At 51.6% G+C, this 15,139-nt stretch overlaps 1 protein-coding gene across 1 annotated transcript; it reads left to right on the plus strand.

Annotated features, from left to right (window-relative positions):
* Positions 1-9,864: 9,864 nt before the first annotated feature.
* Positions 9,865-14,523, plus strand: LOC117007771 (U1 small nuclear ribonucleoprotein A-like). The gene is given in 11 exon segments (XM_033081102.1): positions 9,865-9,897; positions 9,899-9,938; positions 10,627-10,765; positions 10,964-10,997; positions 12,009-12,147; positions 13,135-13,222; positions 13,366-13,420; positions 13,860-13,948; positions 14,375-14,406; positions 14,409-14,453; positions 14,456-14,523. Coding segments are annotated over 11 exon segments (762 nt in total).
* The last annotated feature ends 616 nt before the right edge of the window (positions 14,524-15,139 follow it).

Consider the following 15,139-nt stretch of genomic DNA (forward strand, 5'->3'; position numbering starts at 1 on the left):
CTATCATTTAAAAGGAAAATTCTTGAACAATATTAAACACTAAAATTGGATTGTAAAATATCAGCAATTATAATTTTCATCAAACTAAGGTAATTCAAAATGCATGTTTTCTTTGTTCTAATTTCAAAAACAAAAACAACCAAAAAAAGGGAGGAGAAAGGCAGGAAACTTGCCCTAAGGCATCTGGGCATCGAACCTGCCAAGATATATCTGCCCCTCCACAAACAGCTTTCCACGCCACTAGAGAAGCCATTCGTTCTGCTTCTAAAGTTACTGCTAGACCATCGCCATGGTCCACCATAAAGCAGAATGAAAGTGAAAGCTTTACTCAATTTGTGGACCACCTCCAGGCAGCACTTGACTCCTCAGCTTTACCCCCAGAGGCGAAGGGCCCTGTGCTAGCAGAGTGCTTACATCAACAATGCAATTCAGCCACCAAGGACATTTTGCATTCATTGCCACCCGGGTCTAACATTGCGGATGTGATCAGGCATGTCACAAAAGAAGAACATCTAGCTCCCATCCACGCAACAGTCCGCACAGGGACTCCAGGACAGGTACCAGGTCATGTCACAGAAACTGTAGTCTCTTGGCTCAAAGATTTGCTCCAGGAAGTACTCTTCCACATGGTAATCATTTATTTAGTCATTTCTGGCCCAGTGTATCCAAGTCCTGCCCCTTGCACCCCACTGCAGCTCGCACAGCATGTATGCCTCTCTTGGATACGTGTGAGGATCAAACTGCTGTCTCAATGCCCTCCTAGATATATACATGCCTCTAAGCCCTCTCTGGTGCATGGTTCCTCCTTTCCAGGTGGGTCCTGGTGGTGCTGTCCTGCAGACCGGGCTCCGCGGATGCCCAAGCACATCATCGCCACATGCCCCGACTGCCAAAAATCACCACCGTGGTCAAGCGATGTCAACTCCAGAGGCCTCAAAGCCTCAGAAATATGGCAGACAGACTTTACACTATGCCAACTGTTAAGACCCCGAACCTGGCTTGCAGTTACCGTGGATATATACAACGGAATGATCGTGGCCCCACAGCATCTCAAAACCGACTCCAAAGCAACTATCCAACATTGGTTGACAGCCATGGCATGGCTTGGAGTTCCAAAACAGATCAAAACAGACAACGGCCCAAAATTTGTCTCAAGATCGGTCCAAGCATTCTTCTCGAAATGGAGCATCACCTTGGTACATGGCATCCCGTACAACAGCACCGGGCAGACCATTGTTGAGAGAGCAAATCAGACTCTGAAAACTAAACTGGAAGTACTGGCAAAGACAGAAGGTTTTACCAATTCCGTTTCCCCAAGTGACCAGGTGTGCATACCAGCAACCGCATTGCTAGCATTAAATCAATTCCCTAGGGGGGATGAGATAAATAGTCCTGCCCAGAGACACTGGGCCACCGGAGCACTAGAGAAAGGCCCAATGGTTATAGTTAAGAACAAACTAGGGGACTGGGAACAAGGTTGAAGACTAGTGCTCACGGGGCGAGGGTATGTGGCCGTTAAAAAAGATGGCAAAGTTAAATGGTGTCCACTCAAGTCCATCAAACTAGACCTTCAGAGTGGAACTAATGAGAATTGTGAAATTTTCTTTGCAGGACTGGATCATCGGACACACCCGCTACTCGTACGTCTCACTACCTGAGGAGAGAGAGAGACCATCAAGCAGCCCGTCAGCGCCCAAGAAGCCCATGCCAGCAAAATCAAAGCAACAATGGTATCTCCGTGTGATCTTGTTTTTAGAGTTCATAGGCAGAAGACAGGCAGATACAGGACATTATCCTCACCAGCCATTCAGGTGGGTTCTACGCCATCTCTCAGACGAAAAGGTTATCAAAGAAACTATTACACCAGACAGCCCATCCTTTGAGTTCAAGCTAAGAGACATTTTTCCCCCACAATCAGGGTTCCCCAAATTTGGAGAGTTATCGTTATACCAGACAGACCTATTGGTGTCCTGCTTCCAACCCAGGCAAAAATTACTACAATTACCCAGGGTACGGATATTGCGGATATTGGGGGTGTGAAACTATCGTGACAAGTGATAGATGGCAACCACAAGTCTGACAAGTTCCTGCAGGTTAGGTATGCTCCCCACGGTTGTCACGAACCAAAATTTGGAATTGACAAGCTGATATACTTGCCCCAAGACGGGAGAAGACATACAGTAAATTCACGAATACAAGCCGCACTGACTATAAGCCGCATCTCTGGGTGTTGGCAAATATTTTGGTTTTTGTCCATAGATAAGCCGCACACGAATATAAGCCGCTCTGTCGTTCGCAGCGAGGACCCGCGTGCAATTAGTAACAGAACCGCGGGAGGGCGGGGTTTACTGGCTGAGCTAAGGCTGTGCAGGCTCGGCCCGCTAGGGGCCGCTGACGGGGCCAGGTGGTCCAGCACGGTGCTGCAGCTCGGGGTCGGCCGCCGCTGCCCCTGGGCTCGGTCACCCCGGGTCGGCGCTGCCCTGCGGTGGCAGGCAGGGACGGAGCTTCCCCTGCTCCTACGGCAGCGGCGGCGGGCGGGGACGGAGCTTTCCCGCGCCCGTGGCGCCGGCGGCGGGCAGGGACGGAGTTTCCCCGCTCCTGCCGCGGCGGCGGCGGGCGGGGACAAAGCACCCCGTCGGCTCCCCGAGCCGCGGCAATGGCTGCGCGGGGCTCCCGTCGGCTCCCCGGGCCACAGCAATGGCGGCACGCGCTTCCCCCCCCTCCCCGGGCCGCAGCAATGGCGGCGCGCACTCACCCCCCCCTCCCCGGGCCACAGCAATGGCGGCGCGCGCTTCCCCCCCCCTCCCTGGGCCGCAGCAATGGCGGCGCCGGCTTCCCCCCCCCTCCCCGGGCCGCAGCAATGGCGGCGCCGGCTTCCCCCCCCCCCTCCCCGGGCCGCAGCAATGGCGGCGCCGGCTTCCCCCCCCTCCCCGGGCCGCGGTAGGGGCGGCCCGGGTCCCCCCTCTCCTCCCCGGGCCGCGGTAGGGGCGGCCCGGGTCCCCCCCCCCTCCCCCGGCCGCGGTAGGGCCGGCCCGGGTCCCCCCTCTCCTCCCCGAGCTGCAGCAATGGCGGCGCCGGGCCCCCCCCCCCGTCTCTCCCCTGGGCTGTGGCAGAGGAGGAAAGAGAGCTCTCCCGCCTCTCTCCCCGCCCCCCGTTCTGCCTACACGGAGCCAGGCTCCACCCGCGGTGCAACAAAGTAGCGATTTGTAACAATCGCAAAATGCCGACTTTGCAGCTGCTCGGCTCAGCACTCTGGCAGGCACTTCTGAGGTTGTATTAGCCGCTCCTGATTATTAGCCGCATTTCCGGTTTAGGAGCAAAATCTTAGTCAAATTGGTGCGGCTTGTATTCGTGAAATTACTGTACTTGTAAGAGCTATACAATGACAATCTTGCAGCTGACCCATGACAGCTGGGACACGGGCAAGGTGTGGTTGGTGTTCATTCGCACCTCTCATGACATCTGGGTGAACATACAAATTATCAGGTTCCCACCTCCAATATCCCAATAAGTCAGACCCAGTCCAATTCTTGCAGTGGGTGGACCCAGGAAGGAGATCGCAGCTGACACCAGTTTTATCCATGATGCACAAATATTAAAATCTACCTCCTCCCCATCCAGTGTCTTGGCTAAACCAACTCCTTACAACCCATTTTTAAGTGTGTTAAATGCCACCTTTTTATCGTTAAACCAATCTAACCCGAACCTCAAGAAATCATGCTGGTTATGTTATGATGCAAAGCCCCCTTTTTATGAAGGTGTTGCCCTTAATATCCCTTTCAACTACTCAAAGGCAGCATATCCACACCAATGCAGATGGGACACCTCCCGGAGACGAATCACCTTGAGTCAGGTCACAGGCCAAGGCATGTGCTTTGGCAATGCAACCTTGGCAAGGCAGATGGGCAATATCTGCACGGAATTTATCACACCTAAAGGTGGGAAGTATAAGTGGGCGATCCCATCTGCATCGGGAATGTGGGTCTGCCAACAATCTGGAGTAAGCCCCTGTGTGCTCCTTGACAAATTCAATAACTCTGCCGACTTTTGTGTCCAAGTTCTAATTGTCCCCAGAGTCCTGTTCAAAGAACCCAACCGGCTCCACAGACGAGAAGCAATAACGGGCATTACCATCGCAATGCTCCTCGGTTTAGGAGCTACCGGCGCAGCCACAGGTGTTTTGGCCATCGCAACCCAGCATCAAGGACTGTCCCAACGGCAAATGACTATCGATGAGGACTTGCAGAGAATTGAAAAATCCATTTCCTTCCTAGAAAAATTCCTCTCTTCACTATCAGAAGTCGTCCTCCAGAACAGGCAAGGACTGGACCTTTTATTCATGCATCAAGGAGGTCTGTGTGCCGCCTTAAAAGAGGAATGCTGCTTCTACGTGGACCATACCGGAGTCGTACGAGACTCCGTGACCAAACTAAGAGACAGACTAACCCAAAGAAAAAAGGAAAGAGAAGCTCAACAGGGATGGTTCAAGTCATGGTTCAATTGGTCCCCATGGCTGACCACCCTTGTTTCCACCTTAATAGGCCCTCTCACCATAATCCTCCCAACCTTAATCTTTGGGCCTTGCATATTGAACAAGTTAGTGTTGTTCGTTAAAAATTGTTTGGAAAAAGTTAACATTCTGTTTGTTGAATGACAACAGTTGCTTTGAGGCGTGCCTGTTACTAACATGTTACATTACCATTTACAGTTTTCTATACCAGTTTTACTAACTTTTGCATTTTTATAACGTTTACATTTTGTACGTTTTTAATTAATCATGAGGGAGGGGGGAAATGTGGGAAATTAGGGACAGGCGATCAGAAGACATCGCGTTGTATGGACAGATAGAACCCCTCCCCTCTGCAGTTGAAGCTGTCTAACCCCAGTTTGACAGCCGGCGATACCCAGTCTGTGACGTGAGCAGACGGAAGTGACGCCAGGATCCCAAGTTATATAAACCCCTGTAACCTGTTAATAAATGCCATTTGCCATCCACCATATTGGTGTCTGTGAGCTTTTGGCCCGAGCAGCCTGGGGTTGGCTGCCGTGCCGTTCCCGAACCAGGTCGCTACTCCTCAGCAAAGGCAACAATGGACACCTTGGAGGAGAGAATTGGAGGCCATGATTGCCCAAAAACTCCTCAGAGACTCAGAGAGGAAAGGAAAATTCAAAGTATCTTTAAAAACCTTGAGTATCTCAAAGTATTAATGAGCCCCACTGAGTGTCAATACAAAGCTCTCAAGGGACTCATTAAAGCAGATAATTGGGGCCATGATTGCACAAACTACTAAAAGAGTTCATGTCAAAAGGGAAACTCCAAGTACTTTATAAAAACTGGAGTACCTTGAAGCATTAATGAACCCCAACGAGGGTTGCTACTTACAAAGCCTCTCAAGGGACTAATTAAAGGAGATAATTGGAGGCCATCACTGCACAAAGTTCTCAGACACACAGTGCCAAAAAGTAGAACTTAAATTAACCCTGAGTACCTTGAAGCATTAATGAGCCCCACTGAGTGTTCTTGCTGAGAAAGGCTCTCAAGGGACTAATTAAAGCAGATAATTAGAGGCCATGGTTGCACAAAGCTCTCAGATACTCCAAGGCAAAAGCAAAACCCAATGTCCTTGGAAAATCCTGCAGTCCCCGAGAGCATGAAGGTGTCCCCCAGGGCCATTCCTGACCAAGGCTCCCCAGGGACTGGTCCAAGCAGATCCCTGAGCCCACTGGGATGTGGGGGGGATGCTGAGGGCAGGACAAGGGGTGACAGTGTCCAGCCTTGCTGGGGCTGTTCCAGGAGGCCCCAGTGCTCAGGACAAGGTGTCTCCTCAGAGCCCTTGGTGGCCCAGACCCTGCTGTGCCCCAGGGCACCAAGGTTTGGTTTCTCTGTGTCCCCATCTGTCATCCCTGCCTCCAGTTCTCTGCTCTGATTAAGGCTTGGGGACAATTTCTCAGTCATGTCCCTCAGTGGGACCCATTAAAACTTTAAGAAACTTTGGAGTTTGATTATGACTGAATTCTTGAGAAGCTTCCTAACAAACCATGGCTCTGCCTTGATTTCCCTTTGGTCTGGTTCATTTCATTAAGAAGGTTTCCTATGATAGTTATAGAGAAATAATTCAAAGAGCTTCTTAAAATTGAAAGAGCTTCTTAGAAATATTTATTACTATTTTAAAAGGTGTATTTTACTACTGTCTCTTCAGAGCAGAGGTGATTGCAGTATTCTGTGACTGATGTTGATCCTGGTCTCTCCTCAGGAGGTCTGGCCTGCTCAGAGAAGCTGTGCCTTGAGGTCTGACCCAGTGTGGACAACCTTGCTCCACATCCCCCAACCCCATCCTGTCTGTCCTCACTCACCTGGGACCTGCTCTGTTTGGAGAGCTGGCTGCACTCAGGCAAAGAGGGATTTTTCCTTTTCATTATTATTGACACAATCTAAAACTCCTAATTTCCCCACTGCAAACAGACACACTCCTCAAGCTTGTGCCAGCCCAAGGTGTCACCAAGGAGGTTCAGCGCCGGGGATCAGTGCTTCGGGGGTGGTGCCTGGAGTCAGCGCTATCTTTCCTTTCTGCCTCTAACTCCCGTCATGCCCCATAGAGCCCCATTGGAGCTGGGACTACAATGCCCATCATGCCTCGCGCTCCACAGAACCCTGGTAGCCCCCCCATGTGTGGCATAAGTGTCCCCCAGACCCTCCAGGATCTCTTAAGTGCCCCGTCACCACCCATTTGGAACCCCCCTAATAACGCCCAAGAATCCCCTGAACTATCCCAAGCCCATAGATTTCTCTTACAGCCACTTCTGGGAATTATTCTTCTGCTATCCCCCGTGAGCTCAGAGCATCTTGTAATTCAGTTCTGTGCCTAAAACTCCTGTCGTGCCCCGCGCCCTAAAGAGGTCACTTAGACCTTCCCAAGCCCCTCCCCAAATGCTCCCGAACTGTACATATTCCCCACTGAGGACCTGAAGTCACCGTTCAGAGGTAAAAGTGTCCCCCAAGTGCTGTCCCGGACCCCCAAACCCTCCGTAGGAACCACTTCCGGGACTACAGCTCCCATCATGCTCCGTGGTTCCGGTAGAGTGCAATTTGAGCTGTTACTTCATCTCCCATCATGCCCCGCACCCCACCGAGAGACATTTCCGCTGCCTGTAGAACTCCCATGATGCTCCGTGGACCTATTAAGCTCTATTATACCTGTGCCTACAACTCCCGTCATCCCCCGTGCCCCACAGAGCCCCGTTAGAGCCCTCCAAGAGCCTGCCCGGACTCGGAAGGGCCCCAGATTCCCCTCCCTGACTTCTGAGTGCCCCCCTGGACCCTCAAGGGCCACTTCAAAGCCTAGACTTCCACTCAGGACGCCTAATTTCTCTTACTCCATGACCCCAGTATCTTCCTGTCCCTCAACTTCCTTCTAAATTCTTTTCCCACACCCAAAATTGCCCTGAATATGCCCCAGAAATCTTGCTCTGGACCCCTATGTAGGATCCTTGACGCTGAGAAAAAGATTATTTAAAAAATGACAAAATGACTACAAATAATGCAAATTATCTTAAAGAGGAAGAAATAAATAACCAATAGATCTAAATTAATTAATGAAAGGAATTGTGTTACTTAGAATCAGTGACCAATAATTGTTTTGGTTGCTAATAATGTACAGTTTTTTTAATATACATATAAAAATAGGTTATAAAATATATAAGAGTAATTTTATAAATAAGAAAAATATTGTTATAGTTTTAATATTTAATAACATTTTTATTATAAAGATAAATTTATGAGGTTTTTTTATATTTTGGGTTGTCAGTCTCAGGTTGGAGATATCATGACATGGTTATGATGGGGGTGAGGAGCAGGTTGTCCAAACAGGTTTGACCCACAAGTGAAATAGAGAAATTGAGAATTAAGAATCCAGCATTACAAAATGCTTTGACTACAAGAGGGACTGACAACACTGTTATTATTTGCTATCATTCACTGTGCTTGCTTGTAGCAAGGCTACAAGGTGGAGTCAAGGGTTAGAATGTGCAAACAGGATGCAAGGACACGGACACCGCAGGACAAGGGGGTCCTCAGACCCTGAGACCAGGAAAAGTGACCAAATGACCAGAGGACTAAAAAGGGAGCATGCGCGAGGAGGCAAGGTGAAAAGTTCAAACTGAGAGGATGAATATTTACTTCATCCCAAAGACCCCAGAGGACCACCAGAGCAACCTAAAAGGAACAATGTACAATCATAAAGAGGAGTGCAACTAATTTCAATATGAAGAGGGATAGACAATGAATATATATCAGGTGAATTGTGCAATCCTAGATTGTAGAGAATAAAAGGAGAGCTGCAGGTCGCCAAAGGTGTGCATGCTTTTGGAGGAGCTGTTCCCCATGCACCTCAGCGCTGAATAAATACACACCTACTCTTAGATCTTATTTTTGTGGGTTACACAGTGTTTTTCTGCACTTCACCATGACCACCACCCCCCACCCAAGACCCCTACCCAAGACTTCTTCCCAAAGCCCCTCCAGAACCCCCCCAGCCTCCTCCCAAAACCCTCCCCCGATCACACCCAGGACCCCATCCGACCCATTTAGAACCCCCAGACCCTCCCAAAGCCCCCCCTCCATCCAGACCCCACCAAAACATGGCCCCAAAGCCCCCTCACGACCTCCTCCTGACCCTTCCCAAAACCCCCTTTAAGACCCCTCTTAGGACCCCCAGCCTCCTCCCAGATGCCCCCAGACCCCTCCCCAAAACGCCCCAGACCTATCCCCAAACCCAACCTGGGGCTCCACAGAGCCACCCCAGACCCCCTGAGGCCCCCGAAAACCCCCAAGGACCCCCCAGAGCCCCAAACCCTCCCCCACAACCCCCCCAGACCCCTCCAAGACCCTCTCAGGACCCTGCAGACCCCTCACAAAACCTCCCCCAGGGCCCGTCTGAGACCCCTCCCCCAAACCCCCCCAAACCCTCTGAGAACCCCCCCAGCCTCCTCCCAAAACCCAGCCCAGGACCACCCAAGACCCCCCCCAAAGCCCTCCCAGACCCTCCCATCCTCGTCCCCACCCGACCCCGCCCCTCCCCCACCTGTCCCTGCGCCGCCTCAGCAGCTCCCGGACCCCCCCGGCCTCTCCCAGCGCCTGCCCTGCTCTCTGCAGCGCCTCTCTCAGCACCCGCCCGAGCCCGGGGGGCGGTTCCCGGGGGTCCCGAGGATGCCGGGGAGGGTCCCGGGGGTCGCAGGGGGTGAGGGAGCGCCTGCTCCATGCCCGGCCCCGGGGTCATAGGGTGTCACTTCTGCCTGGCCTCCGATTGGCTGGAGCTGCGCGGAGGAGGCGGGCGTTGCTGAGGGGAGGAACGCGCTGATTGGTTGGTTGGGGAGCGATGCGCCGCTATTGGCTGGGAGGGGCCCGTGCCGGAGGTGGCGGCGGGAGAGCGTGAGGGGAGAGCATCTGAGATGTGGGGTCGGGGGGAAATGGGGGGATTTGTGGGGGAATCGAGGGGTCTGGTGTGTGTTTGGGGAGGCTGAGGAGGGAGCTGAGGTGCGTTCAAGGAGAAATGGGGAATTTGGGGGGAGTCTGAGGGGAATTGAGGGGTCTGAGGTGTGTTTGGAGAGGCTTTTGGGGGGAATAGGGTATCTGAGGTGGAGCCAGGGTGGATTTGGTTGAGTGGTGTCTGAGGGTGAATTAGAAGGGGTTTGAGATGGTTATGAGAGGAACTGAGTCATCTGAGGTGCGTCTGGGGTCCCAGACAGAGGGGTCCCAATCCCTCCTGTCCCCACAGAGGGGTCCCAGCCCCCCCAATCCCCCCTGTCCCCACAGAGGGGTCCCAGCCCCCCCCAATCCCACCAAAATCCCCCACAGAGGGTCCGGCCATGGCGGTGCAGGACCCCCGCCCCACCCACACCAATCGACATCAACAACCTCAACGAGAAGATCAAGAAGGATGGTGAGGGGGGCTGGGGGTCTGTCCCCACTGTCACCTGTCTGTGTCCCCACTGTCACCTGTCTGTGTCTCTCCAGAGCTGGAGCTGTCCCTGTCCCCAATGTCATCTGTCCTTGTCACTGTCCGCAGAGCTGTCCCTGTGCCCTCACCTTGTCCCCATAATTTCCTTGTCCCTGTCATTGTCCTGTGTGTCCCTAGACCAAAGCAGTCCCTGTCCCCATTGTCACCTGTCTCCTCACCCTGTCCCCATTGTCACTTCTGTCCTTGTCATTGTCGTTTCTGTCCTTGTCCCCAGAGCTGAAGGAGTCTCTGTCCCTACTGTTCCTGTGCTGTCCCCAATGCCACCGTGCTGTCCCTGTGCTGTCCCCAGTGTCAGCGTGCTGTCAGTCGGTGTCCCCAGTGTCACTGTGCCATCTCTGCACTGTCCCCAATGTCCCCCTGCTGTCCCCAGTGTCACCATGCTGTCCCTCTGTGTCCCCAGTGTCACTGCACTGTCCCTGCACTGTCCCCCATGTCCCCATGCTGTCCCCAATGTCATCATGCTGTCCCCAATGTCCCTGTGTGTCCCCACTGTCCCTTTGCAGTCCCTGTGTGTCCCCACTGCCACCGTGCTGTCCCTCTGCTGTCCCCACTGTCACTGTGCTGTCCCTCTGCTGTCCCCAGTTTCCCCGTGCTGTCCCTGTCCCCTCAGAGCTGAACAAGTCCCTCTGTGCCATTTTCTCCCACCTTGGGCAGATTTTGGACATTTTGGTGTGGCGCAGTCTCCGCATGCGGGGCCAGGCCTCCGTCATCCTCCAGGGGCTGAGCAGTGCCAGCAACGCCTGCGCTCCATGCAGGGCTTCCCCTTCCAGGGCAAAGCCATGGGGAGACAGAATCTGGGGCAAAATACTGGGGTTTGGGGAAAAAAAAAAAAAACCACAAAAATACGATTTGGGAAAAAAACCTGAAATTTTGGGGGAAAAAGCCTGAATTCCTATGAAAACAACCCAAAATACAGCCTCAAATATCCACCAAATCCAACCAGAAACATCCCAAAGGTTCCCCTTTTATGACAACCCTATGGTGAGACAGAAATCTGGGGAAAAACACTGAGATTTTTGGAAAAAACCCCACAATTTTGGGAAAAAAACCTGAATTACTGAGAAAAATCTCCCAAATCCCCTGAGTTCACTCTCAAATCAAACTGTGAATAATCCCAAAGTTCCCCTTCTACAACATGGTGACACAAAAATTGGGGGGAGAAAATACCAAAATTTAGGGAAAAGATCCGAAATTTTGTAGAAAAATCCTGGAAGTTCTGGGGGAAATCTTGAATTCCTGGAAGAAAAACCCCAAAATGCAACCTCAAATATCCCCCAAATCCAACCAGGAACACCTGGAAGCTTCCCTTTTTGCAACAAACCCATGGTGAGACAGAAATTTGGAGGAAAATACCAGAGTTTTGAGAAAAAAAACCCTGAAATTCTGGGAAAAACCCCCTGAAATTCTGGGGAAAATTCTGAACTACAACCAGGAATTCCCAAAGGTTTCCCTTCTATGCCAAGGCCACGATGAAGCCTCAAATTCAACCTGGAGCCCCCAAAAATCTGTTGGAAACCCCAAAATCCCTCTGGGAACTCCTAAAAATCTCCCTTAATTCCCTCAAAATTCCTCAGAAACTCCCAAATCCCCTCCAAATCTCTCTGAATTCCCTGAAAATCCTTCATTAATTCCCAGATCCCTACTAAGACTTCCCAAAATCACTCAGAAACCCCAAAATCCCTGGAAAACCCCAAAATGCCTCCTGGAAATGCCCCCAATCCCCCAGAAATCCTGGAAAAAACCCAAAATCCTTCCTGGAAATTCCCCAGAAATCCCTCAGAAAACCCCCAAATAACCTCCTGGAGCTCCCCCAAATTCCCCCAAAATGCCTCGGAAATCCCCAAATCCCCCTCAAAATCCATCAGAAACCCTGAAATCCCTGCTGGAAATCCCCCAAATTCCCCCCAAAATCCCCTCAAAACCCCTAAATGCCTCCTGGAAATCCCCCAAATCCCCAGGAAACCCCAAAATGTGGGAAGTGCCGCTGCAGAGGATCCAGTAGCCAAGAAGGACTCGGACATCATGGCCAAGGTGAAGGGAACGTTCCTGGGGCGGAACCGGGAGCAGGAACAGGACAAGGGGGCACAGGGGACAGTGCCTGTGAGTTATGGGGTCAGTTCTGGGGTTTGGGGTCAGTTCTGGGGTTTGGGGTCAGTTCTGGGATTTGGGGTCAGCTCTGGGATTTGGGGTCAGTTCTGGGATTTGGGGTCAGTCCTGAGGTCTGGATTCAGTTCTGGGATTTGGGGTCAGGTATGGGATTTGGGGTCAGTTCTGGGATTTGGGGTCAGTTATGGGGTCAGTTCTGGGATTTGGGGTCAGTTCTGGGGTTTGGGGTCAGTTCTGGAATTTGGGGTCAGTACCGGGTTAGATTCAGTTCTGGGATTTGGGGTCAGTTATGGGATTTGGGGTCAGTTATGGGATTGGGATTGGGAGCACAAACGGGACGAGCACAAGGCCAAGGGCAGGGACGCACCCGGTGCCAAAAAGGGCACTGGGACACAAAGGGCACAGTGCCTGTGAGTTATGGGGGATTTATGGGGTCAGCTATGGGATTTGGGGTCACTGATGGGGTTTGGGATTGGGGCCAGGGCACAGGGCACAGTGCCTGTGAGTTATGGGGTCAGCTATGGGATTTGGAGTCAGTTCTGGGATTTGAGATCAGTTAAGGGGTCACTTAGGGGATTTGAGGTCAGTTCTGGATGTGGGATCAGGGCCAGGGCACAGGGACATAGGGCACAGTATCTATGAGTACCAGGGGATTTATGGGGTCAGTTATGGCATTTGGGATCAGTTATGGGGTCAGTCCTGGGATTTGGGGTCAGATACGGAATTTGGGATTGGGGCTGGGGCACAGGGGGCACATGGAACAGTGCCAGTGAGTTCTGGGGCCGTTTGTGGGGTCACTTACAGGGTCAGCTATGGGATTTGGAGTCAGTTATAGGATTTGGGGTTAGCTATGGGGTTTGAGGTCAGTTATGGGGGTCACTCATGGAATTTCGGATTGGGTAATTTGGGGTTCTGTCTGTGCCTTTGAGATAATTTGGGGTGTTTGGGGGTAATTTGGGGTTCTCTCTGTGCTCTGGGGTAACTTTGGGCTGGTTTTGGGATCTCTCCTTAGGGGATGCTGCCACACCGAGCGGGGGGAACTGCCCGACATCCCCCCCGGGCATGATCCCACCCCCTGGAATGGCCCCAAATCCTGGAATGGCTCCAATGCCCTCCCCATAGCCCATGAGTTATGGGGGATTTGTGGGGTTAATGAGGGATTGATGGTGCTAATGGGGAATTTGTGGGGTTAATGAGGGATTGATGGGGTTAATGGGGTCACATTACCCCCGGGCATGATCCCACCCCCTGGAATGGCCCCAAATCCTGGAATGGCCCCCATGCCTACTCTACATCATGTGAGTGACCCTATAGCCTGAGTTATAGGGGATTTATAGGATTAATGGGGGATTTGTGGGGTTAATGGGGTCACATGATGCCACCCCTGGAATGACCCCAAACCCCAGGGGATTTTGGACAAGTTTTTTTGCAGATTTTGGGGGATTTTTGTGAGATTTTGGGGCGATGTTTTGGTGTGTATCCAGTGTGACTGGGCTGGTTTGAGACTGATTTTAGCTGGTTTTGAGGGTGATTATGGGCTGATTTTGGCTGGGTTTTTTTCTGATTTGTAGCTAATTTTGATGATTTGGGACAGATGTTGGGGCTGATTTTGAGCTGATTTGGGGCTGATTTTTGGGTGATTTTTGCTAATTTTGTCTGCTTTTGTCTGCTTTTGAGCTGGTTTTACTGATTTTGTCTTTTTTTGAGCTGGTTTTGTCTGATTTTGGTTCCCTGCAGCTGTCAGAGAACCCCCCAAACCACATCCTGTTCCTGCCCAAGCTCCCCGAGGAGACCAAGGAGCTGATGCTGTCCATGCTCTTCAAGCAGTGAGATCTGGGAATTGGGAATTTGGGAATTCTGGGGGGCTGGGGGAGCTCACGGCGGGGAGGGGGTGGAAATATTGGGATTTTTTTGGGGAGAATTTCAGGATTTTTGGGGTGGTTTCTGGATTTTGGGAGGAATGTTTCTGGATTAGGGGTAGGGGTAGTTTCTGGATTTTTGGGGAACATTTCTGAATTTTTGGGGGAACATTCCCATTTTTTCGGGTGCATCACTTCTGGGTTTTTGGGGCGACCATTTCCAGGTGTTTTGGGAACATTCCCAGATTTTTTGGGGAACATTCCCAGGTTTTGGGGGAAACATTCCCTGGTGTTTGGAGGATTATTCCCGGGTTTTTAGGGACCATTCCTAAATTTTTGGGGTACCATTCCCAGTTTTTTTGGGCTGTCCCTGGCCCCATTCCCCTGTGCCAGGTTCCTGGGGTTCCAGGAGCTGTGCCTGGTTCCCAGCACCACGACATCGCCTCCATGGAGTTCCACACTGAGGTGCAGCGGTCGAGGCCCTGCAGGGCTACAGGATCACCCAGAGCAACGCCATGAGGTTCTCCTTCATCAAAAAGTGACCCCAAACCCTGCCCAAACACCCCCAAACTCAAAAAATCCCTGCCTGGAATACCCCAAAATCCCAGAGGAACACCCCCAAATCCCAGAACAACACCCCAAAATCCCAGAGAAATGCCTCCAAACCTCCCCTGAATACCCCAGAACTGCCCCAAAAGTCCGCAAAGTCCCAGGAAAATGCTTCAAAACAGCCCCTGGATACCCCAAAACACCCCAAAATCCCAGAAAAATGCTTCAAAACAGCCCCTGGATACCCCCAAATCACCCCAAAATCCCAGAAAAATGCCTCAAAACCCCCCCTCAATACCCCAAAATGCTGCAAAATCCCAGAACAATGCCACAAAAATTGCCTTTGCCAAAAAGCGACCCTAAACACCCCCAAATCCGAATAAAACTCACCTGGAATACCCCAAAATGCCAGAGAAACACCCCAAAATCCCAGAGAAATACCTCAAAACCGCCCTTGGATACCCCAAAACTGCCTTTAAACGCCCCAAATCCCTTCAAGCTGCCCCAAAATCAACTAGAAACACCTCAAAATCTCAGAGAAACTCCCTAAAATTCCTCCAAACCACCCAAAAATCCCTCAAAACTGCCCCTAAATATCCCAGAATTGCT

Source organism: Catharus ustulatus, chromosome 27, assembly GCF_009819885.2.
Source record: "Catharus ustulatus isolate bCatUst1 chromosome 27, bCatUst1.pri.v2, whole genome shotgun sequence".
Taxonomy (NCBI): domain Eukaryota; kingdom Metazoa; phylum Chordata; class Aves; order Passeriformes; family Turdidae; genus Catharus; species Catharus ustulatus.